The sequence below is a fragment of the Pantherophis guttatus genome, chromosome 2 (assembly GCF_059756535.1).
Source record: "Pantherophis guttatus breed Tessera chromosome 2, ASM5975653v1, whole genome shotgun sequence".
In the NCBI taxonomy this organism is placed as follows: domain Eukaryota; kingdom Metazoa; phylum Chordata; class Lepidosauria; order Squamata; family Colubridae; genus Pantherophis; species Pantherophis guttatus.
Genome location: NC_142064.1, coordinates 78,889,382 through 78,915,263, shown reverse-complemented (window position 1 = coordinate 78,915,263; position 25,882 = coordinate 78,889,382). Strand labels below are relative to the sequence as shown.

The following is a 25,882-nucleotide window of genomic DNA, read 5'->3' as shown; positions in this document are numbered from 1 at the left end:
CAATTCTTTGTTTTCTGCTCTTATAGCTCACTCCTCTGTAGGTCCCAAAACCAGAATGGTTCATTATGGAATAATACCTTATGATCCATTCTCTCATATTAGCTTACAATTTCCTCCCTTTTCCCCATAAATTCCAAGATGGCTGAAGGAAAAACACTTAAGGCTTTACTCTATGATAATCCAGAAATGTCAGTAAAGTTAGCAACTCTGATCCAAACTGGACATGGTTTCTCATTTCATTGACTCCTGCTTGTTTCCAAGCCTAATGCCAAGGCCTGGTATTAACCTCCAACATCTTTCAAAGCAGGAAGCCACAATTCCTGAACATATTCCTTCCTGAGTCTATAAATAAAAAATACTGTATATGTTACAAATCACTTTGTATATTAAAATATGGCAGAGAGGCACATTTTTTATTATTTTGATTACTTTTTCTAAATTATGAATCGCTTTCCTCCCAAAATGAGCTCTGTAGTAGGATTACTCAAAATGGACACATTGCATTGTTCATAAAAGGCTAAGCTGACTCATAAAAGTTTGGTTCATAGGCCCTTCCCTAATGTTCTAGTATGTTTGCTGTTCTTTGTTATTCTTACTTGCACTAATACAGATTTCAAATTTTGTTGTTGCCATAACAAGTATCTCTAACCTTAAGACAGAGTTCATTACATAGAAGCTTATGGTGCCTTATCAGATAAGCTACATTTCAATCTTCAGTTGTCCAGTATAAAGATTTTCTCCTGAAAGCACAGTTGGAAAGCAGGTAGATGCATGATTCATTTTTGGATAAAATAGAACTAAAGCATCCTATGGTTAATTGAAAGATTAAGGCCTTCATGGTTAATTAATGGAAATTATGGTTGCTTTGTCATGCCCCAAACTTATGAAACTACCTTAAAGGTAAAGGTTCCCCTTGCACATATGTGTTAGCCGTTCCTGATTCTAGGGGGCAGTGTTCATCTCTGTTTCAAAGCTGAAGAGCCAGTGCTGACCAAAGACATCTCTGTGGTCATGTGGCCGGCATGACTAAACGCCAAAGGCGCATGGAATGCTGTTACCTACCCACCAAAGGTGGTCCCTATTTTTCTACTTGCATTGTTTACATGCTTTCGAACTGCTAGGTTGGCAGAAGTTGGGACAAGTCACGGGAGCTCACTCCGTTATGCGGCACTAGGGATTCGAACTGCTGAGCTGCCGACCTTTCGATCAACAAGCTCAGCATCTCAACCACTGAGCCACTGCATCCTTTATGAAACTACCTTACACTGATTTAAATCATTGTTTCATCTCACTCAGAATGCTCTAAACTGACATGCCACAAATTAGGGGACTGGAGACTAAAACATATGAAGAACGGTTACAGGAACTGGGCATGGCTAGTCTAGTGAAAAGAAGAGAAGCACCCGGGGTGACATGATAGCAGTGTTCCAATATTTGATGGGTGCCACAGAGAGGAGGCAGACAATCTATTTTCCAAAGCACCCGACAGCTAGTTAATGGATGGAAACTGATCAAGGAGAGATTTAACCTAGAACTAAGGAGAAATTTTTTGACAGTGAGAACGATCAACCAATGGAACATTTTGCCTTCAGAAGTTGTGAGTCCTTCATCACTGGAAGTTTTCAAGAAGAGACTGGACAGCCATCTGTCAGAAATGGTATAAGGTTTCCTGCTTCAGCAAGGGGTTGGACTAGATCAGGGGTTGGCAACCTTAAACACTCAAAGAGCCACAAAAGTCCTAACCAGAAGACCCCTGTTCAATTCTGGAGCTGACTGGAAGTCCAGTTCCCCTACCATAGAGTCTCCTCCTAGCACAGCATCCTTTTTCCTCTACTGGTCCTAACCAAAAGCCCTATCAATTGTGGAGCTGACTGGTGACAGGGAGCCGCAGCAGAGGGGTGAAATAGCCACAGGTGGCTCCAGAGCCGCAGATTGCTGACCCCTGGACTAGATGACCTACAAGATCCCCTACAACTCTGTTTGTCAGTTTTGGAAGCCATATTAGGCCGGAAGCTTCAATGCTGCCACCTTCTCATGTGTGGGAAAGTAGGAGGGGGGATTAAGGAGAGGGGTTGTTAATAGACATAATAGCATTCTTCCTGTCAGTCAAGGTCAGGGCGATCCAGCATCTGGAAAAGGAGTGGTCAGGGGGCTGGGTCGAGATGGAACGGACGTTGATTAGAGCATGTGATTGACTGGGGAGTAAGGGGATGGTTTTGGGGTTTTTGACTTACTGAGGGAAAACCCGGGCTTTTCAGATTTGGGTTTTCCCAGATGTGCCAGTTTGCCTATTCTAGTAGAGAACTTTGGAAAATGCTTGCTTTGGCATCTTTACTTGGAGTTGGGGGTTTTCTGGAACGCTGACACTGTTGTTCTATTTAACTCTAAGGCCTCAGGCAATGCTTGGAGCTATATTTCAGATCTGCATTAAATTAGGCTCTTCCACTGCAGAGCAATCCTTAGCAATCCAATAAAATGCTTTGGTGAGATATTTCAAATAGGATGTAATGAAACCTAAAATGCAGAACTTTAAGCCTGCTCATTAATATAATTATAACAGACCTGCAATTTGGCAGCTAATGGTCACATTTACTCCTGGAATTGTTTTCACTGTGCTTCCAATATCAACAGAAATCGTCGGCAAGTTTTGGTTGGTCACGGTGTTTCTTGAGGTCTTTATCAGTGGTTTCCCTGAAAAGACACCACAAATTATAAAACAAATAAGAAAAGAAACAAAGCATAGGCATAGTTACAACTTATAAATAAAGGAGAATATTTGTAGGTCAGGCTTGAAATGAGGGGTCCTTGCTTGTTTTGAGCTTGCTTGTTTTCTCGCAGACCCTAACTAAGTAATAACTGATGATGTTACCTAGTTTGGGCAATGAAACCTCTGCAACAAATCAAAGAAGCTCAGAGAGCACCAAGGACCCCTCATTACAACTTATTTATTTGTCAGATTTATACCAGTAAATGATTTCTGCTGAGCTAAGCAATGAAAACAGCACACAAACCTAATTACTAAGACGAATGGAAGTGAAATAATCTTGGGAGGGACAGTTTCAAAAACCAATTGACAATTTGTACATGATTGTAAGCAACATGTCAGTTTATAAACAGATACTTGATAAATATCTCTTGCTTTTATAATCCTACCCAGATATGTATTAAGATTTATTTTGCACAATTCCCTTGATCAAGCAAATTGGCTGTAGAACTAGAGAAATGAAAGCCAGTTGCATCAATAAATCAGAATGTAACTAAAGCTATTATCTGCCTAATTAAATCACAGTCTTGACATCTAATTGTATGCAGATACTATACTCACTTTGATTACTTCTATAATGCTAATTTAAATTATCCTGATGTTTTTCCTTAAGGTCTTATGTACCGTACTTGACTTTCATCTTTGGAAATTTCCATATGGGGCGCCTGGAAATTAAAGCAGTAGACTCCTGGTTTAAATTGATGATCTAAAAATAAGAATCCTGCAAAGTTTAATGAATCGTAGCAATCTCACGTTGTCGGGAGGGAGGCAGGGTGAGAGAGAATCCTAGAAATATATAAACCTTAGTGCAGATTCACCTATCTGCATTCTGGTCATCCACTTCATGAAATTTGAATGTGGGTTAAGTTCTGAATGCTGGCTGATTTTGTGGGGCCTCTGATGTAAGCTTGTTCATAGGCTATCAGAAGGAGAAATGGGTGGGGTTGAGCTTGGGCCAAGACAGGAGCCTATAATGTCTAAAAAAAATTAATCCCTTATAAATCTACAATAGCAGGAAGGGGAAAGAATTGGCAAGGAAATAATGGGTGTAAATTGAGAAGGAAGAGGAGGAGGAGGAAGAATTATGGGTGCTTTAATTGGCAGCATCAACTAAAAATATGGAAATCTGATTTTGTTTCTACACCTCCCCTTCCCCTAATACATATGTCACTAACACAAATTCATAAGCCATCATAACAGCTAAAATAAACTTTTACGTGTAACTGGTTGTATTTCAATCCCCATTCTGTAGAAGAAACCCACGAACGCATGGCAGCTTTTGTTTATATCATTTGCATGCAGAGTCTTTTAAATGTCAATATAAAGAAATATCCAGCCACAAACATGTTCTAGTAAGTCATGAAAAGTTCACACAGTTCTCATATTTTATTGGGTGCTCCTAAATCACAGAGAAAGAGAGACCTCAACTGGCAACTGGTCTTTTAATTCACTGGGGGTTTTTTTCCCCCACGATCTTCTCATTAGATTAAATACTTGTCTGCTGTTAGCCTATAAAAAGCAATTTGTCATTCCAAAAATGGAAACATTTGCCCTTTGCAAACTCATGTGTTAAATTAATCAATAAGCCAAGTGTTTCATTCAGCCTGAACCAAGATTGCCCACTTTCTCTGAGAAGTCCAGCCCTCCCCTCCTTCACCGCAATGTTGTTTTAATTGCACATTATCACATTTGTACAACTTGGTATCCAGATTTGAAACTGCTGAATAACTGGATACCTGTGGCTCGTGTTTGACAGATGCGGCTATTCAGAAGCTGCCCAAAAGCAGCTTTGCATCTAGAAAATTTGACCCAGGAGATTTTGCATTTCCTAATTCGTTTGCATGAGAAAATGAAATCAAGGCACGGACTATTTTGTTAGGAAAAAAAAACTGTTGCTGGTTACTGAAAACCTGCAAACAATCTAAATGTGTGTGTCTTGTGTGTCTTATGAACCTACACGCATGCATGTATTAGACAGTGATTGATTAGGCTCCATAAATTGGCTTGGATCAAAACTGTGGTTTGAAGGAAAAGGCTTTCCTTCCAAAACTCTAGTCTAAAGTTAAAGCCTTTGGAATGTGCCCATCGGGAATAGACGAACTGCAAAGACTCTTTATAGCCTGGATTGCCATAGCACTAAACTTTAGAATTCAAGCATTTATCTGGATCCGAATGGATTAATTACTTCAATGCTTTCTGTTGTATTGCTGTTAAATCGATGTTGTTTTACCATATTTGTGCTTTTAAGGAGAAACAACTGTATTGATGGGGGGTTTTTTTGGGGGGGGAGGAGGAACTGTCTGCCACAATGAATGTAAAAGTGAAGTTTAATGATGAGAAATTAATGTTCGGTGAGTTGACATTTCTAGAAATGTCAGATGGCCTGATCAACATATTTGGATAAAGCCACACTTTTCTCTGGAGTGATCTTAGTGTCTAAAGCAAACTGAGAAACATGTATCAAGCCATGATTTTTGATCGTGAATGATTTAAATCGACTACAGTTTAAATAAAGTTTCTGCTTCTACCTTGGAAGCTGTGACAAACAGAGATGAGTTCAAAATAGAATAAATTTGATTTTGTGCCAGAAAAAGAGGATGGTGGTAAGGTGGCAGCTTTGCATACACAATACTAAAGTAGTTTAGCATTACGCCTAAACTAGGCATCAGAATCTGGATCCTGGGTCAGAAAAAAGTATCAGTTAACCATCAGTTAGACACCAAGATCACTCCAGACAAAAGGTTTAGGAAGGATTGCATGCAAACTTCTAGGTAAGTCCCCAGTGGGGTTTACTCCAGATATGTTGATCAGGCCATCTGACAGTTCTAGATATGTCAATTTGCCAAACACTAATATCTCATCATTAAACTTCCCTTTTACATTCATTGTGGCAGACAGTTCCCCCATCCACCCCATTTTTACTTTAGGAGCTACTTTGAAGTAACTCCATACATACTGGTTTAAATACTACAACTATACCCTAACCTTTAAATACTCCAGAGGGCATGATAAAACTTCTGCAGCAGTATTCAAAGTTGTTTCTAACTTCTGTGGCTCATAACTGTAGCATCACAGGCTATTTTGCTTTCCACGCAAGCCTATCATCACACTGCCATTTGTTTGGCAATCCTACTTATACCCATAATAAGGGCATAAGAACCTAAAAAAACTCTATGATTTGTAAAGCTTGAGATGAAACATGTGCCTTGGAATGCGCGTGCCTGGATTAGTTCCTGAAGTATTCTTGCTGGCATTTTTGGAAGTGCCAGGAAACACTTCTGAGGACTGGCAGGGAGTGATTGGCCCAAGTCAATCAGCTGACTTTGGGCCTAAGGCTAGGCTGGACTAGAACTCAGAGTCTCCTGTTTTCTAACCTAATGTCTTAATTAAGACACCAAACTGGCTGTCTTAATACTTCCATGTCCTCTTCATAACTTCCATGGTTTATGTTTATCCCAGAACTTTTGTACATAGCATATTGATTCATGAGTTCAACTAAATGTATATCAATGTTCTTAGAGACAGCCTACTAAAAGATAGTTACATTCTCTCAGGTTAAAAGAATTAGGAAGACAGGCACCTCATATATCTGGGGAAATGCACACTTAGCTTAAATACGAGGGGTAGTACCGGGAGCTGTTTTTCTACTGACTACTTGTGGAATTCTAGAGGCCCTTTATTGCAACTGTTCATCCAAATAATTAAGGCCACATTATACAGAGCAAACATATTGATACGTAGCCAAAAACCGTTGATGCTGATTTGCAGCAGCTAGCAGTTCTCCAGGTTATTAGGTAGCACTTTTCAACAAGAGGGGATCCAGATTCTAACCTGACACCTCCTGTGTGTAAAACATGAGATCCACTACAGAACCAAATTCCATTTTGGACAAAACAATCTGGAATGGATGAACTTTTGGAATGATCTAGCCAGTCTCTTTTCATTTTCTCGTTCTGTAACTTTGCATGTTACTAAAAAGCTACTTGCTGGCCCAAGCACCTAAAGAGTTTAAAGCAAGCACAATCTCACAACGTCACTGCTCTTCCCAGAAAGGTTTTCATTAATGCTGATCCAAGTGAACAAAGATTTAATTTGTCATAGAACTAAACTGTCGGTGTAAACAAGAAACTTAATCTGTTCTGAGCTTTCGCTTGCCAGTGACGGGAAGTGTGCCAACCATGCTTTGGCTGCAAGACGGGGAAAGAAAGAGCTTGACCTTACAAGATGTTGACTGAGCAGATAACATGCAATCCAACCAATTATTTAGAGCAATGCTTAACTTCAGGAATATGAGGAATCTCACTAACTCTCAGGAGATCACTATTAGTTTGGCTTCAGCACTAATGAGATGTCTGGTTCTTTTACAATTTAGTCTAAGAGAGAAAGATTTATAGAAAAAATTGGAGCCACCACCAAGCATAAAAAAAAATTAAGGGGTCAAAACATCCCACTCTGATGGATTTAACAAATTAAATCCTTATCATTCTACTAAAAAGAGAAACAGTCATAAAAGCAAAATATGGCAGAGAGATCAGACCAAAATATAGGGTTTTTTTAGACTTTCGGCCTAAAAGTTTAATAAAGGTAAATCCATCACCGTGTTATCATTATTTTGGTCAAGACATCAGTATATTTCAGCAGCCACTGAATGATTGAATCTTTCCATTTGAACTAAAATATCAAAATCAATTGCTTTCTCTGCCGAAATATATAGAGGTGATAGAAGTGGGAAAATGGAACGAAAAACATGGCACATGTTTTAATATAACTGTCTTAAATAATCATCTCAGCAATAATATTAAAATATAAAAGTCAGTGTATATTAAAAAGAAAACTAAGGACACCCCAGAATTAAGCGATTTATAATCCCTCTTTTTGCATATCAAAATGTTAATATTCCCATATCACCAGCCTCTTGTTTTCTTTTATATTAACATGTTAGTATTCCCATTTCACCAGCCTCTTGCTTAGATTCAGAGTCTCAGTGTCAGGGTCTCTGACACTGAGACTCTGAAGCTAAGCAAGAGGCTCAGGACCTAGTGAAATTGTAAAGGTGGAGGGTTCTGATAGGAGACACTAGCTACCAAATTGAAGACCAATCATAATGGTCCAAGAGAGAGAGATTAATATACAAATAGTAAAGTATAAATCAGAGTACTTCCTGGATCTGGCACCTGACTTCAAGACTACTTCTGGAAATTTTAAAACAGAAGTGTCCCAAAGGTGCTTTTTCAAGAGGCAACTGGACTTTGGTCCAGTTGTCTCTTGAAAAGGCACCTTTGGGACAACCATCACCTGGATGACTGAGAATCTCCATAGACATTTGGCGACTAAAACAGGAGCATGTTTTAGAATCTTGAAATAATGCCAAATCTAGTTCTTGGCAACACTCCTTGATCTTAACATAAGGAAAAGTTCCATTCACATTCTTCCATCCTTGAAATTCAGGCATATATACCCCTCACATGACAAACCCAAAATAAATTCTACAAAATGATACGCTTCACTAATTCTATTTAAACTGCTGTGACCCTCTCTACAAATAATCCTAGAAAATGAAGGAGTAAAATATATCAAGCTAGCATTTAATATCTTGTGAAATTTTTAGAGCAAGACATCAAAATTGGGGAAAACATCAATAAACAAAGTTAAAGTTAAATAAAGTTTAAAAAACTCCAACATTGGTAGGATTTTTAAACTTGGAGGTTATCTCACTTGTGCTTAAAACTGCAAGAACATGGAGTTACCTGCTAATGTGATGGCAATGGAGACAGAGTCAGAGCCCAACACATTGGTTGCATTGCAAGTATAGAAGCCTACGTCGGCTTCAACTGGTTCTAGGATTTGCAAGGAGTCATCCGGTTGAAGAAGAATCCTGTAATGACAGACAAATACGTTAAAAGTCTTAAAAATTGGATGCCAAGAAAATTATTACTCAGCACTTCTGGGTAAGACCCCAGAGGAAAAAAACACCAGCCAAAAGCTAAACTTAGTTGAATAATTGTATTCAGAATGACATTTAAAAAAAGATTTTTTTCATCCCGTTTTTTCATATATAACTCAAGATGGCAAATATACAATACCAGTACCGTTTATTTATTTATATTGCATTTTTATTATTCTTTCAAAACAACTCAAGGTGAGAACATATTCACCACACTTTCCTCCTATTTTTCCCACAACCACCCTAAGAAGTAGGTTTTGCTGAGAGAGAATGACTGGCCCAAAGTCATCCTAAATTTAAGTTACAAGCTTTGCAGATTCAGTTTCATTAAATAACAAGCAATATTTACCAATACCAAACTAGGTGGATCATCTGTAGTCTGCTGTTATTTAAAATATGCACGTTACCATTTTATCTCATATCAACCTTGATATTTACAAGCTACATCTTGCACCTTGTTACATCTTGCATCATCACCAAAAATGTGTTTCTGATTTTTTTATTCCTCCCGCTGCCTGTTAAACCGGTCAGTTCACTAAGTTCAGAGTCTGGCCTCATGACTCTATTATATTTTGTTCAGAAAATAGTCATGTAATTGGTATCGGGCCTCCATTCTGCATTTTCCTTGGAAAGTTGTCTTTATTAGTGCTCCAATATGAAATAATAAGAAATACCATATGCAAAAGGGCTGGTTATGAAGCCTTCTTTCAAATGTTCTCGTCATGTAAGTGTTAAAAATTAGGAGTTTCTGAAACTATTAAATGACAGATTCCATTGATTTTACCATGGTGCTCTTGATACTGTAAAAGATATATATTTGGGGAATCTACTGATTGCACAATCAATGTTAGTGACAATGTATCTGAAATTATAACCCCAAAGCTTGACAACTCTTATCCTGCTCAAAATATTTCAATTTACCTTAGAGTAAAACTGAAGTTAAAATTCAGAATCTGGGTTTTGCCACAGAGGCGTTGCTGCCACTGGGAGAAGAACAGGATATAGCAGCTCTTAGATGAAGAACCCTTAAAACTCAGTTGTATAAACTGGAATACAATTGGGTCAGGGCAAGATCTGTTCCAAAGTGATCTCGTATTTTAACCATCTTACAGTTAATGAATTCCTTAGGGCTTTTTCAGGGCTCCGCTTTGACATCCTGTCATCAAATGTCATAGAATGCAGGTTTCAGGAAAAAAACCATGTGCCCAAAGGACTCGACCCTGCTAGTCAGAATACTGAATTACTGCCTAACTTGTTGCTCTGTGGCAACTTTGCCGAGAGACCCATAGTAAGCTTCTAACCCCCTTTTTGGTCATTCCCTGGATGACCAGATAAAGATTTTGTAAAACTTCTTCTGGCAGATAAAGACCCTAACACAACATTATGTTTGCATTTGTGCCCTGCAAGATATGTGCTTAAAGAGTTGTTGTTGTTAGTTGCGAAGTCGTGTCCGACCCATCGCGACCACATGGACAACTTTCCTCCAGGCCTTCCTGTCCTCTACCATCCCCCGGAGACCATTTAAGCTCACGCTGACTGCTTCAGTGATTCGATCAGCCATCTCATTCTCTGCTGTCCCCTTCTTCTTTTACCCCCAATTGTTCCCAGCATTAGGGCTCTTCTCCAGTGACTCCTTCCTTCTCATTAAGTGGCCAAAGTATTTCAGTTTCATCTTCAGGATCTGGCCTTCTAAAGAGCAGTCAGGGTTGATCTCCTCTAGGCAGGGGTGGGTTCTACTTACCTTTACTATCGGTTCACAGCGGGGCTGTGCACGCGTATTTGCTTCGCTCGGGTGCGCACTCTTCTGCGCATGCGCAGAAGCGTTTTGGTGACATCAGGGTCGGTGGGCGGAGCCTCCCGCCGGTTTTACTACCGGTTCTATAGAACCAGTGGGAACCGGGGGCAACCCACCACTGCCTCTAGGACTGACTGGTTTGATCGCCTTGCAGTCCATGGGACTCACAGGAGTTGCGTAAAGAGAGCCATCCTCAAACATCATTATGATATATATCCTCATGATTCTTTTTTTAACTATGATCATTAAAACCGACTGCAAAGTCTTGCAATTTTGAGGTAAAAAACAGAAGAAAACTTGAGTGGAACTATAAAACAGGAATATATCGGAATGGAAACTAAAGAACCTCCTTGTATGTCCTAAATTTTGGCTAATCTATGGCTCTACTGCTTTGCAGGCCTCCGATCAACCAAAATGTTAAATAGCTCCCTGTCCAGTTGAAAAACATTTTAGAAGACAATGATGAATTACTTCTATACTATTGCCAAGAACAAGAAAGTCTCCCTCCCCAAGAGCATAGGGCCACCAAATATCTTTTCTGTGGCCCCACAGTTGGTGAGCCCTGAAGATATTCCAGCAGAGATGACAAAGCACAGAATAGCAGCTGTTGGATGTAAGTACAATATAGCTGGGAGAGAGTGTGAACAACCCAAAGAAGGAAAAATTAAGCAGATACTTTATTTTCTTCCTGCAATTTTTCTGCTTCAAGAAGCTGTTTTTCATTTTTTTTTTAAAAAAAAGAAAGAAAGCTAAACGTCATTTCTAATCAGAGCCTGAATTGTTGGTTTTCTAATTTACCGGTTATCTGCATTCTCTCTCACCCATGTTATACTGTGTAATTGCGATTCAGACCTGTGTAAATAACTCTTTAATTGATCTGAACTTAAGACAGAATAAGGATAAACCAGATGGTTTAGGCAACAAATAAAGAGATAAAATGCAAAGGTTGCATCTGATTTATTCAAGTCTGTCGAAAGAATCTCAGAAGAATGAAATCTGGTGTTTCTTATTTCAGGAGCCTTTACATCATTTTTTAAATGATGTTTTTAGAGTTTCCTAAAAAAAACAGTAAACAAAAAATAATATTCTTTATTCATCCTCATTGTAAAGAAAGACTAAAGGCTGAGAATATGATATTATATATATATATATATATATATATATATATATATATATATATATATATATATATATATATATATTTATACCGCCCTTCTCCCGCAGGACTCAGGGCGGTGCACAGCCAAAATAAAACATAGTATACAAAATTTAAAAACAATTTAAAAACAATTAAATAATTTTGGCCCAAATAGTTTAAAACAACCCAATTAAAACCGAATCAATTAAAACTGAGAGGATGGGATCAAGCCAGCCGGGCTAGATGGAATAAGTGTGTTTTCAGAGCCCAACAAAAAGTCCAGAGGTCTGATATCGTGCGTATCTCAGGGGGTAGGTCATTCCAGAGGGCTGGTGATGTGATTCATGCACAATCTCTTTGCATTGCATACATTTTTCATACTAAATTTGTGTGTATTTTAGTTCGTTTTGTGATCCATAAGCTTTTCAAAACATATCTAAGAAGGTGTAACTTCAGTTGGAAATATCCCAAACAGCTGGAAATCATCCAGTGAATGATACTGAACTAAATCTACATAGAATGGTACCTTGGTACTCATTGTTAATTGGTTCCAGAAGGCACAATGAGTACCAAAAATGATGAGTACCAAACAAATTTTTGCCATAAGGAATAAGGTAGCGAGTCATAAGGCAACACTGACAGGTTCTAGCTTGTGCATTGAGTACAAGCTAGACAAACAAACAAATGATGAGTATTGGGACAAAATTTTTGCATTAAAATGCGTTGAGTACCAAATTTGACAAGTTTCAAAGCAGTTGAGCACCAAGATACCATTGTATTATTAAAATTCTTGTGTCTGTAATCTATAACTTACTTTATGTGCGGCCAGAACCTGAAAATAACATTTAACACAGTACAGTACTTAAACAAAATGGTTCGGTTGAGATCTGCATATGTGGGACTGATTGGGGTAGATTCTAAGGGTGACACTGAAATATAATTTTATGTCATTTTATTCTATTTTATATATTTATGTATTAAATTATATTGTATCTTATAGTATAACTATTGTATTTTACCCTACTCTTATTTTAAATTGTTTGTATAAGATTTTATTGGCGATATGTGTTTGCACCTTGTGCTTTGATATGGCCTATAGGCTAATCAAAACTATCATTTTAAACTGTATTTTATTCCAATTTCATTTTAAATCGTATTCTATTCCAATTTCATTTTAAATTGTATTTTATTCAATTCAATTTCAAATTGTTTTTACCAGATTTTAGTAATAATTTGTGTCTAGAACTCTGCACTTTGATATGGCCCAAGGGCTAATCAATAAAGTAAAGTAAAGCAAAGTATAACTAAGCAAAATGGCACGTAACAGGGCAAAACATTTCAAGGTACCTCAAAATGGGTGAACTTATAGAATATGTCCAAAATCTGAGATTCATGATATCCCAAAAAAACTGAAATTTAATATAAATTTAAATATAATATATTTATAATATATTATTATATTATGAAATATAATATAGAACATTATATGACATAAAAAGTATCCTAAAAGCATTTGAGGACATAATACAAAATGTCACAAAACATTTCCTGTAGTCAACTCCTGATGTTTGACTATGCTATACAGTTCAACTGTAGATACAACTCTTTGAGGTAGAAGATACAACTTTGAATATCTTCCTGAATTTTTAAGAACTTTTCAAATACATTAGAATTTCTGCCATTGTTGAAGGCATTGAGGAATCTGGTAAGGAAATATCTCTGAAATAATAAAAAAAAGGGGCTAGTTATTATTATATATGAAAACACTTGCCATATATTTAAAAACTATCGTTTTCAGAACAGAATATTTTCAGCAGTATTTTCTGTTTTAATGATGAAAAACACCTGACACTTCTGGGAAAAAAAAGTTTAATATGTCCAATACAACCCTGTGCAAGCAAAAACAAAATGAAGAAGGCTTTGTAAGGAACATATGGACAGGCCTGGGCAGCAGAGGGTGGATATAAACTTTTAAACCATCTTGAGATTAGTCTTGGTATAGAAGGTCTCAGGAATAATGCCAGATATTTGGCATTATGTGTCCAACTGGTATACTGTGTAATGTCCTTTTGCTGGAGTTACTTCCAAGTTGGTTTTGTTTGGGTCTCTTGAAGCCTCTGGGTGGCCTTGACCCACCAAGAAGCATATGTTTAATATCATGGCTCCCACTACGAAGTTCTAACCTGCCTCCAATCACGCTTAGGTTGAATTAATGACACAGCCTATAGGCAAATTTGCTTTTCTCACAAGAAAACTGCAGCAGCTGTTTTCCATAACTTCTTTTGTCAGGATGGTAGTAGGAAAAAAAAAAATTGAGGGAGTAGACAAAAGAAGATGAGAGAACTGGAGTAAGAAAGCCCCTCCAAATGCAATCAAGGCCTAGTCACTTACCATGGGTTGATGAGATTTTTTCCCCCCTCCTTGAATGAAAACGGCAGCCTCATGAACCACAAAGTTAGGGATATTTGATCTCTCTCACAGCACCATGGGTGGCACACTCTAAAGCAAACCAGATTAAGCCCACCCATTGAACATTGTGTTGGAGAGAAACGGGGAAGGGGGAAAGGAAAAGCAAGGCAAGACGGCATCTCTTTCACCATCAGCTTCTTCCTGATCATCCTAATGTACCATACAAAAATGATCTTAATTGGGATATTCAGAAAGATATATTAAGTAGACCAATTGCTTGGTTTTTCCATACCTAGATAGTAAATGAGAAGGACATTCCCAACACAAATGGGAAGGCTTGTACTATTTGTGCAAAAAAGCACACTCATGTGTAGAAATTCCACAGAACAACCAGAAACAACGCTTCAAAAACAGAGTTCCCAAATACAGTAGTTAGGCCTGCTTCACAAATCACATTGTCAGAAATAAATCTGAAATTTATATTTCAGATATGTAAAGGTACCTAACTCCGTAAAGACTCTTAGTATATCGACGAAGTATTTCAATCTATAAATGTAAAGTATGGAGGTACGAACTCAGGTGTTGAGAGGGTCGCAGCTGCCAATTCCTGCATCATGATTTCCCAAATCATGTTCCTCTGAACTTTAAGGTAAAGGTTCCCCTCGCACATATGTGCTAGTCGTTCGTGACTCTAGGGGGCAGTGCTCATCTCTGTTTCAAAACCGAAAAGCAAACGCTGTCCAAAGATGTCTCCGTGGTCATGTGCCCAGCATGACTAAATGCCAAAGGCACACGGAACGCTGTTTCCTTCCCACCAAAGGTAGTCCCTATTTTTCTACTTGCATTTTTTACGTGCTTTCGAACTGCTAGGTTGGCAGAAGCTAGGACAAGTAACGGGAGCTCACCCTGTTATGCGGCTCTAGGGATTCAAACTGCTGAACTGCTGACCTTTTGATCGACAAGCTCAGCATCTTAGCCACTGAGCCACCGCATCCCTATCTTTGAATCTTAGGGTTTCACAAAATATGATGGAGTTCTGTGTGAGGCTAAGGAGAAAAACAAAACAATTCTGGAGAGCAAGAAGTTTCCTGAGAATGGGCTCCAGCGCAGGTCTGAAAGCTTGGAAGAATAAACTTTTGGTCTTGGTGACCGACTCAAATTCGATCCTGCAACATTATCCTGGGACACGTATACAGTATTTGCTTTCATTCACAAAACAAAACAAGTTCATCAAGCACAACAAAGCTTTGCCTCTTCATCAGGGGTCAAGGACTTAAACAAGAAGGTTCCATGGTCTGAAAAAGTTTGAGAAGTTCTGATCTGGACCATCCTGCCTTGCTTAGTTTTTCCTGCTCCTTGACTTTTTCTAGCTAGCATGCTGATTGGGAAATCAGAGAGCTGAAGTCCACATATTTTACACTAGCTAAGACCGAGAAACACTCTTCTATACAATCACATTAGAAGAGGAACAACCTCTTCATCCCATGCCCATCCCATCCGGAAGGTGGTATGGAGTAGCTCTACAAAACAATGCCAATTAAAGATAATAGCAGAAGGAAAAATGGCAAACCTTGAAAATTAACCTCTGGGAACTGCTTGATTCAGATACACGTGTCGCAAAATCTGGAACTAATAGAAATTACTTGCTATCTAATAACAAACAGCACGTTGGTGCTGCAATCTTACAAAGGCAGGGTTGCTTTAAGACAGTATACAATTTCCTCATGCTCAATTCTGAACGTAATTTTTGTATGGACTTTTTGTAACCTGCATGTCTTTTAACAGCATAGAAGAAACACATCTCTCTAGTAGTTTTAACAACGTATAAAAACAAGAAAAACCTTTATGTGCACTTTCCCAACAGGATGTAACCACTGGCAATGCATAGCTGCACATACAACTTTCTAAATGCCAGAAATGTATTTTTACAGGCCGAAGTCCAACCAAATTTATACCATAGGCCTATATTTGATTAAGGCTGCATGTGCTTTCCATAACAAATACATTCTTGTTCTCACATAGGGGGAAAACATACTTTTTCATTTTTTAATGTTTTCTTTTAGTAGTAAAAAAAAAAAAAAAAAGAATGCTCTCTCTGCCAGGGGAAAAATGTTTTTTAAATGCAATGACACCGCAAATGAAAGTAAATTATAGAAATCATTAAATCAGGAGCGTTTCTAACCACTTAGAAAGGAAGGCAGCAAGCAAACTAATGGTATATTTAAACCACGGTGCTGAATTGCACCTTGGATAAATCAAGAGCTTGCGAGATATTCCAGAGAAACAGGCGTTTAAAATTAATTTGGGTTCCCTGGGGTTGATTCTTTTGTGCCTTCTCATTTCTGAGGCTGACCCTGGTCACAGGATGTGGATGTTTAATCTCAGGCTCATAATTTACACACAGAGGAAACATGGACTGGCAAAAAATTCTGCTTTCCGAACAGATCAACTAATGTAGGTAGAAAGTCCTTGACTTATGACCAACATTGGGATCAGAATTCCCATTGCTAAGTAAGGCCATTGTTGAGTAGTCATGCCCAATTTTTATGACTGTTTTTGACACTGTTGTTAAATGAATCACTGCAGTTAAAACAAGGGTGTCAAACTCGATTTCACTGAGAGCCACATCAGGGTTGTGGTTGACCTTGGTGGGCCGGGTGGTCGCAGCCAAATAGGTGGCCGTAGCCAGGGTGGGCGTGACCAGCTCCATGTCGCTCATGTTGGCGCCTGTGGTGGCCCGGGCGGGGCTGGGGGTTCCACTGTCTCCAGCATGTGCCCAGGTGACACGGCGGGGGTGACCCTTTGCTGCCTCAAGGAGGGCCCCACGGATCTAAGGCTGACCACATTCTGGCCCAGATGGCTGCCACCAAGTTGTAATCAGCACCGGCTGGCCTGAGGCCGAGGCGCTGGTCCTCGGCTGTTTCCAGAGCAGCGCCCCGGCCAGATCTAACCACATTGCAGGCCAGATCCAGCCTATGGGCCTTGAGTTTGGCACCCCTGAGTTAAGGGAATCATGTGGTTGTTAAGGCAATCCGACTTCGCCCATTGACTTTGTCTGTTGGAAGCAGGTTGGGAAGGTTGCAAATGGTGATCACGTGACTTGGCACGTGGCAACTCTCAAAAATACATGCTGGTTGCCAAGTGCCCAGTTTTTGTTCACATGACCAAGCGGCATTCTGTGACAATTTTAAGTGCAAGAACCAGTCGCAAGTCACATTTTTTTTCCTTTTTAAATGGTCATTAAATGAATGGTTGTAAGTTCAGGACTACCTGTATCCTTTCCAGCACATCAGCACTTTTAAGTAACTTCATAAACAACATAGTCTTAGATATTAAAGGTAAAGGTTCCCCTCGCACATATGTGCTAGTTCCCGACTCTAGGGGGCGGTGCTCATCTCCATTTCAAAGGCAAAGAGCCAGCGCTGTCCAAAAATGTCTTCATGGTCATGTGGCCGGCATGACTAAACGCCAAATGCGCATGGAACACTGTTACCTTCCCACCAAAGGTGGTCCCTCTTTTTCTACTTGCATTTTTTACATGCTTTCGAATTGTTAGGTTGGCAGAAACTGGGACAAGTAACGGGAGCTCACCCCGTTACGCGGCACTAGGGATTCAAACCGCTGAACTGCCGACCTTTCAATCAACAACCTCAGCGTCTTAGCCATTGAGCCACTGTGTCCCTTAGTGTTAATCTTAGATATTAACACATAGCTAATAGCAAAATTACAATATAAGGCTCCAGGTCAAGAGTTGTTTAGTGGTCTTTGGCTAGCCATATTTAAAAGTAACAGTAGTCCTCAACTTACGACCAGAATTGAGCCCAACATTTATGTTGTTAAGTGAGAACTTTGTTAAGTGAGTTTTGCCTCATATATGACTTTTCTCGCCACATTTTTAAGTGAATCACTGCAGTTCTAGCCCAGCTATTCAAGAGGAAGATAATAAAGTAATAGTAAATGTAAACAATAATGATTTTATGCTAAACTATCAGAAGTTCTAGAGGAATTTTCAAAATGAAGGTCAACCCTGGTATAGGACACTTCTCTCTGCCTATTAAAAACAGAAAATGTATTTACCTGAAATGCCTTATAAAAATATAATTCATATTTTTTCCCCAAGTATAGCTCATGATAAACTTCTCAGTTTATCATGAGCTAAACTGATCAAGGAGATAAACTGCTCCTTGATCAGTTAAACTTTATTTTTCCTATGTAACTCTGCATGTTGCTAAAAATCACAGGTAATAGTGCTCAAATGATATTTTAAATGAAGGTGTTCATAATGCATCTGTTTCTGATTTTATTAAAAGCCTAAATCTTTCTGGAATAGGCTGAAAGAGAAAGAATGGATGTGAAATATATCTTACAAATATAAGATCTCTACATAACATAGATAGATAGATAGATAGATAGATAGATAGATAGATAGAGAGATAGATGGATGGATGGATGGATGATAAATAGATAGAAGATAGAGATAGATAGATGATAGATAGATAGATAGATAGATAGATAGATAGATAGATAGATATTATGTGGAGAGCCTATATTTGCCAACCAAAATGATATTAAGAAGGAAACATCTGCCTTGAAAAACATCAAAAGGAAAAATATTTAAGCAAATTACTCTATTTTCTTCTCAGAAATATAGATTTAAATGGAGATCTTTGCCAAGATACTGAATTTGAGGATCTGGTGCAGCTTAAACTGATTCTTACTAAAAGCAACTTCCTTCCCCATCACCCATAATTTTGCACCTGAAAAGAAATTCATATTGCCCCTTGTGATATATTTGATACCCGTAATGGGTGATTTAGTCCAGATGCAACCTGCCCTGAGACTATTTTGGAATTTAAAAAAATCATGGGAGAAATAAATTGTGATCCTAGTGTAAAAGCATCTATGATATAACTTTGCAATATGTGTCAAGAGAATGCTTGAACCAAAGATTCCCGAACAAACTGTGGGGAATGACTGTATCACATGGAAATACTGTTCATTTATCAAAAATCATATTACTGTACATAAAAAAGCTAGGAAAAGTTGCAGCAGCTCACCACACATTTTTCTACTTAAGGATTTCAGTTCCTTTTGAAACACTAAATACATATGATATCCATATTATAGAGGTGAGGTCCCTTCTCAGTTACCTCTGAGTTTTGGGGGAGGGAAACTAAGAATCCCTAAGCAATTCCTAACAATATCAGTGAATAGCAATCCTTGGGATTTATTAAAGGGAAACCATGATAGTGAACTTAAATGAATTAGGGTTATAATGGATAAATACCTTGACCTATTGTACCCATTGCTCATATGTACAGCATCACCTATTGCCATCTAGAATTCTCTGGAGGCTAGGAAGGATCAAAATATTTTAAATATATAATCAATTTGGATGAGATCAGAGCTGCATCCAAATGGCGGAGTATAAATAACATGCTATTAAACTGTCTCTTTCTTAGTGGAATCTCTGCAGTAAGAAAAAAAGATGCAAACAACTTCAGAAAACACTGTACAATTATAAATGGAAGATAGGTTTGTTCAAAACCCCTCTAAAATTTTTAGAATAAGGAGGGACAAAGGCATAGTAGAAAACTAATCATGAAATCAAAAACCCACTTATATGTATGTTAAATCTAATGCAAACATTGGATTAAGAGATCTAATCTAATCGGGAATTGACAAATTCATTCCATTCTTGTTGCTCTAAAACCTGACATTACCTGAATAATTTTTAAAGGTTTTCTGAGTGTCATGCAGACTGTGACCTTAATCTAGAGTTAGAAAGGTCAGAAAAGTTGTTCTAGAGTAATCTAATTCTTTGCTAATAATTTTAACACTTGTGTTAGTTGTAAAACATTCACTTTTAGAATGCAACCATCTATCTTTCATTTCTGCATAGAGTAGTATGAACCACTTTAATGAACATTCCTGGACTGTAGAGCAAACACTCTCTACACAACCTACATCTAAATAAAATGGTATGTTTCTAGAATAATAGAACTGGATAAATTTTCCTTACATATTTCAAAAACACTTTCTTGATTTTTAAAAATACCTTTTCTATAAATTGCAAATGAGAAGTTGGACAGCTGAATTTGAAACTTTTCCATTATGTGCCAGTATTCTACTTAGTAGGTTTTAGTTTTGTATATACTTGTATAGGGCAAAATTTAAAATAATATTTTTCCTCCACTCTGAAATATAACTGTCTATTCTTCTGCCTCATTTTTACAGCAGAGTAGAACTAAACCTGTTATTTTTTTAGTTTCCCCATGTCTATTCTATTCTATTCTATTCTATTCTATTCTATTCTATTCTATTCTATTCTATTCTATTCTATGTTCAACAATTGAGGGCTGGAGATTTTGTAAACTGTAATCCAACATATCTGGATTCTGGAGGATCTCAAATTAGGAATGAATGTCCTAGATTTTAAGCAACTAAGAGTTTTACTCAACCAATTATCTGCCCCTGTAGAATCGTCTCTAACACATCCATTAGTATGACAGTCGAAAAAAAGTGTTTTGAAACAAAATGCCACTAGACAATGTAAAAAGAATGCATGAAAATAAAGGAAAATCAAAATTTTCTATGTATATTTGTATGTCCGTGTAGATAAAATTAGTATTTTATTACCTCTTGTTGTACTGCACAGCTTCTCCATTCTTCGCCCAGGTAATGATTGGCCTTGGATTTCCAACAGAGTCACAGTGAAGAAGTACACTTAATGTCCCGCTGGCCAGAACCACAGTGTGCCCCAAATGGGTGACAACCTCAGACGCGGATAGTTGTTGTGCTGCAGAGATCTTCTTCAAGATGGCAGGTTTCTTGTGCGGCCCACGTGAACCATTTACGAGTTCTAGAGATGTGCCCAAGTGGGCTTCGGAGGAAGATGTTCTCAATAATCTGTTAAACTCAGAAAAATGCTTAGTGAATGGAAATTCCACTGAAGCAGAACTGACTCTGCTTCCCTGGGTTTTGAAAAAAGATTCCTGATGCTCCAAATGGCTCTTGAAAATTTCATGGGCCAGCTGGGAGATAAGTTGCTTGCTATAGACATCCTTCAGTTCCTCAGGCTGTTGAGACAAATTCTTTAAGATGTCATCTAAACGATCCTGATTGGCGACCATAGTGAAAGGCAGGTTGTAGTCCTGACCCTGGTCTTCCTCTGAAGAAATATTTCTCTCTGTGGAGTCCTGGGCTTCCCATGGCTCTGCACTCACCCGAGGCCAGCCTCTGTATTCCAGAAGCCTTGAGACAATGTCATCATACTGGTGGCTAGGACCAGAGGCAAGTCCTCGTTTTTCAGTTTTGCTTCCGTTGAAGAGAATTTTATTCTGATGCTTCTCCTGGCCATGCAAAGCTTCATTCAGACTGACCTTCCTTGAGGATTCGTCTTCTTTTATCCCGGATGACAAGGTGGCAGTACATTTGTTGTGGCCTCCTATGAGTTTAATCACAAAATGCTCCTGAGCTGGTCCTGCTGTGCAAGTGTATGTGCCGGTATCTGAGGGCTTTAATCGATGGATCTTCATGTAGCCATACGGCGCGACCGTAACGTGAACAGAGCTGATGAGTCGTTTGCCATCTTTCTCCCAGGTGATCATTGGCTTCCGGAATCGTCTCACAGGGCATCGAAGAATGACGGAAGTCTTGGGCAACAGGTAGGCGTATCCACCAACAACAAAATGCAACTTCTTTTGCTTTCGTGTCTGGATAAAAACTTTCTTTTGAGCCAGTATTAAAGGGGGTTGCTTGTGAGCTGGTCTCTGATATCCTGGAATGCAAGTAACATTATTAGGATGTGGTGTCACATCACATTTGCACGTTCAACCTAATAGACTAAAGGACTAAAGGATTCTTTTTTCTTTCCACTAATGCTCCTATGCCCATGTATCTGTTTCCTGCATGGACTCCATATCACTGATGGGTGATCCCATCATATAGTCTGCAATACAATGGGGAAGTTACTACAGAAAATTTAAGCCTGGGATGTCATTTGCATGAGCATCTGCAGATGGGCCATAAAATGCAGTACCTCCGTTAAAAAGGCTGCATCATTTTCTAGGCTTGTGCTGTAGCCTTCAGATTCCAAAGAAATGCATGTTTGATTTAAGGAAGCACTAGTAATGCCTACTCCAAAGCATTTTAATTATAATAGTTAAATTTAAATTTAAAACAAATATATTTTCTGTGCTGTTCTGCTTTCATCTACTTCCTTGACCTGACCTTGTCCATGTTTTGGATTGTAGCCATCTGACTGAAAGAGAGTGGGCGCCCCTGATTTAAATGAATGTATAAAACACATTACTCTGGCACTGTTCTGCTATTATTGTTAATAATTACAGTATTATGTTGTACTTCCCCAAACTATGCCCCTCCAAAAGTTTTGCCTTTAATTTCCTTAGCCCCCATGTATTTTCTTGGGCCAGGAAATTGTCCCAATCTTCCCAATTCCCCTCCAGAACTTCTTCTATACTTACTTGCACAAGTCATGAGCACACATGGTCTGACCAAGGAGGAGAGTGGCAGAGATGGGCACAGTGATGAGTTCACAATGGCAGAAAGTCCAGTATTTAGCATTTTCCTACAAATGGCATTTCGTGTCTGGGTTCCCTCTCCACAGCTAACAGAACACTGGGAACAGAACAACAGCTGCTTAGGAAAGATTAAATGTTCATTAGTTACTACCTGTTAACCTTGGAGTTAACTCTGGCTCAATCCCCAATGCTTGCGGGATAAGCCAGATCTTCATGGCCTTCTGGAACGCTAAAAGAGTAGAGACTTCCTTGGATCTCAGGTGGGAGCTGTTCAAACCAGCTGGGATGTCACCAAAAGGGTGTAGCTGTGGTGGAATGTAGTCTGGATTCCCAGGAAGGAGGGGTTGCTTTCCGCCACAGGATCTCGGAGGTCCCATCAGGTTGCAAGGGAGTGGACCTGGACTGCACCCACCCTATCTAACCTAGTAGGATGGGCCAATATCTTCAGGGAGGCACAATCTGCAAGTAATGTGGTCCTGAGCTATGTAGAGCTTTAAAGGTGGTAACCAGGACCTTAACGTGGAGCCAGCATCAGGAAGTAATGCACCTCATACAGCAGTAACTTAAATAACTGTGGAGCCCCCAAAACTGTGTGCACTGTTACATTCTAGATCAGTCAGAAACAATGCAAATGTAGGAGGTTCTCCTGGACTCATATCTCCTGCTCAAGGTGGTGGCAGTGGTGGCTAGGAGGGCCTTTGCAGAACTCCAGCTTGCATACCAATTGTGCCAGCTGAAGCATCAAGAAAAAAGGTTTACATCTTAGTTACTCCAAGATGGCCTATTGCAATGGATTCTTCATGGGACTGCCCTTAAATAATGCACAGTGCAAATAGTTATAGGTCACATTGACACGGGCATGTAATACATGAAATGCATGAACTGTATAGGCCACCAGGTGCTATTCAAGGTGCTGGTTATGACTATGAAGCCCAAGATATCACAGGACTGGATTATTTGCCAGACCACTTGTGCTGTTTCATTACCAAACTAGGTAGCATCATCAGTGCACTGTAATGAAACGATGGCAAGTAAACAACCAAGCTCAGAGAGCACCAAGCGCCCCTCATTTCAGTCCTGAGCTACAAATATTCTCCTTTATTGGACTATCTGTCTATCCCACATGCTATAACATGCTCCAAGTCCCGAAGCGACATCATTTGATGGGATTTAGAATATGTGTCTTCTCAGTTGCAGCACCTGCTCTTTTGAAAGACGTCTCCCCATCTCCCCCAAATCGATTGTCCCCCAAACCTGCTAGTTTTTAGGAAAGCTTCAGAAGTTTGTTTTCCCCTCAGGCATTAGGCCAGGATGATGCAGTAGATGAACCTGTCGTTGGGAGGTAGATTCTGTGTTGATTGGCCCTGATTGTATGCTTTGTTTTTGTTGATTGTGTTGGTTTGAAATGTAATTTGGGGTTTTCATTTGGTTTTATTGAGTTGTGATTACACAAATTGGGTGGCCATATAAATCTAAATAAATAAAATAAATATTTAGAAGAGGAGGATCATAAACCTAGAAGTTAAAATGTAAGAAAAAGAAATGAAATATTCCCAGGTGTGGAAGAAAACAGTTCGTTATCTAAAATTTTGAGTAGCATAGATTCCAATGTATACCTTGAATGATTAAAAGCAAAATAATGAACACTGCCTGAGGAATAGACAGATGCCTATTTACCTCAGAGAGGGTACATGTTCTAACAGCAGATTTATCTAGATAATCTATTTATTTGGCTGGGCTGTCAGGCTAGATCATTATCCATTAGTTAAGCTCTTTACATTGTGCATATCCATCTTGGCATGAATATAATGTTTTTCAACAACCAAATTAATTGCTTGCTTCTTGGATGAAGAAGGAATGGAAAGAAATGAGCAGGAGGAAGAGGAAAAGCCATACTTAGTTAAGGATCATAAGTCAGCGTTATGTGAATATAATTCACATAAAAAGGCATGTGGATTAGATAGCAATAATATACTAGACTAGTAGAAAGTCTAAATATTCTTCTGAAGTATGTTCTTAATTTTGCTCTATAGTTTGAGCACAAAAAAATGCAGTGTTCAGTCAGATTGGCCCCAGCCTTAATATTCTTACATTGATCCTGGATTTCTAACGAAGTTCCAGTAAATATTCCTTGGAGTTTTATCAAGGGCTGTCATAGTTGAAAGATCAATGACAACAGAAATGTCTCACTTACTCACCAATCCACTGAAATTTAATTTATACAGCAGAAGCACTGACTCTATTCTAGATAGTGTTGTTTCGCCCTTAGTACAGTACAACAGCGAAGTCTACTAAATTTAAGCTAGCATGAAAACCCTATTCTGGCAATCTGTGTAACTTTTAAAAAAACTTTTGTTATCGTTAGTCTTCTCTACTTTTACAATACAGAAATAATTTCAAAAAATAACAAAATACCTCATGGCTTAATTTTTTGACCATGGACCTATAGTTACGGGGGATTCAGTGGGTTGCTTAAATTTGTTTTTTTACCAACTGCAGTTCATATTCTGAAAGACTCTCAGTGGTTTCCATAGGTGGCATATTCTGCAGATTCATTAGCCTATATCAGTGATGGCTAACTTTTTCGGCACTAAGTGCCCAAACTGGAAGGTGTGTGCGCCGGAGCGCCAGAAACTGGAAGACCAGCTGGCTGGTGTGCATGCGCACGCCGAAAACCAGAAGAGCAGCTGGTGACGGTGCGCGTGCCCACAGAGATGGCTCTGTGTGCCACTTCTGGCATGAGTGCCATAGGTTCATCATCACAGGCCTATAGACTTACTAGTAATAATATTACCTGGCATAATTGGGTCAGCCCAAAAGCATCTAAATACAATAATAAGCAAAATATATATTCTCAATTATGAATAAAACAGCTGTCTTTATACCTGGCATAAATCCAATCTAGAGATTACAAGACTTTAGTGGAAAATACTACCTTAACAAAAGGTAGTATTTTTGTTACTGTATCAAAAGTAAAATTCAGGTGCAAAGAAAAGGAAACAAAAATAATAATAATAATAATCCAGTTTCTATTTCTACTACTATTTCATACCTGTGTCCAATCCGAGAGGAGCCATTCAGGGGGGCAGTCCTTATTTTTGCAGGCTTGTTGGGAAGCTGGCCGTGAAGCGGAACAAAAAGTTTCTGGAAGTTCTAGAAAACTTCCATCCGCCATGCGCTGCTTGCAAAGAACTTCCCGTCTCTCAATGCCACCTCCGCATGTCTGTGAACACTGGAGAACATTTGCAGCAGAAGCTTATGAGCCTGAGAAACATGAGCAGCAATGGGC

The 25,882-nt window shown here is 38.8% G+C and overlaps 1 protein-coding gene across 5 annotated transcripts in view; it reads right to left on the bottom strand.

Annotated features, from left to right (window-relative positions):
- Positions 1–25,882, bottom strand: part of ADAMTSL1 (ADAMTS like 1) — a 489,535-nt gene that overhangs the window by 27,473 nt on the left and 436,180 nt on the right. For all 5 annotated transcript variants that reach the window (XM_087886305.1, XM_034410498.3, XM_087886306.1 and 2 more), the window contains 5 exons: positions 25,646–25,825; positions 22,537–22,690; positions 20,690–21,830; positions 8,512–8,639; positions 2,563–2,691 (listed from right to left, as the gene is read on the bottom strand). In XM_087886305.1, the coding sequence (XP_087742431.1) occupies positions 2,563–2,691; positions 8,512–8,639; positions 20,690–21,830; positions 22,537–22,690; positions 25,646–25,825 (1,732 nt within the window). The remainder of the gene's footprint in view (positions 1–2,562; positions 2,692–8,511; positions 8,640–20,689; positions 21,831–22,536; positions 22,691–25,645; positions 25,826–25,882) is intronic.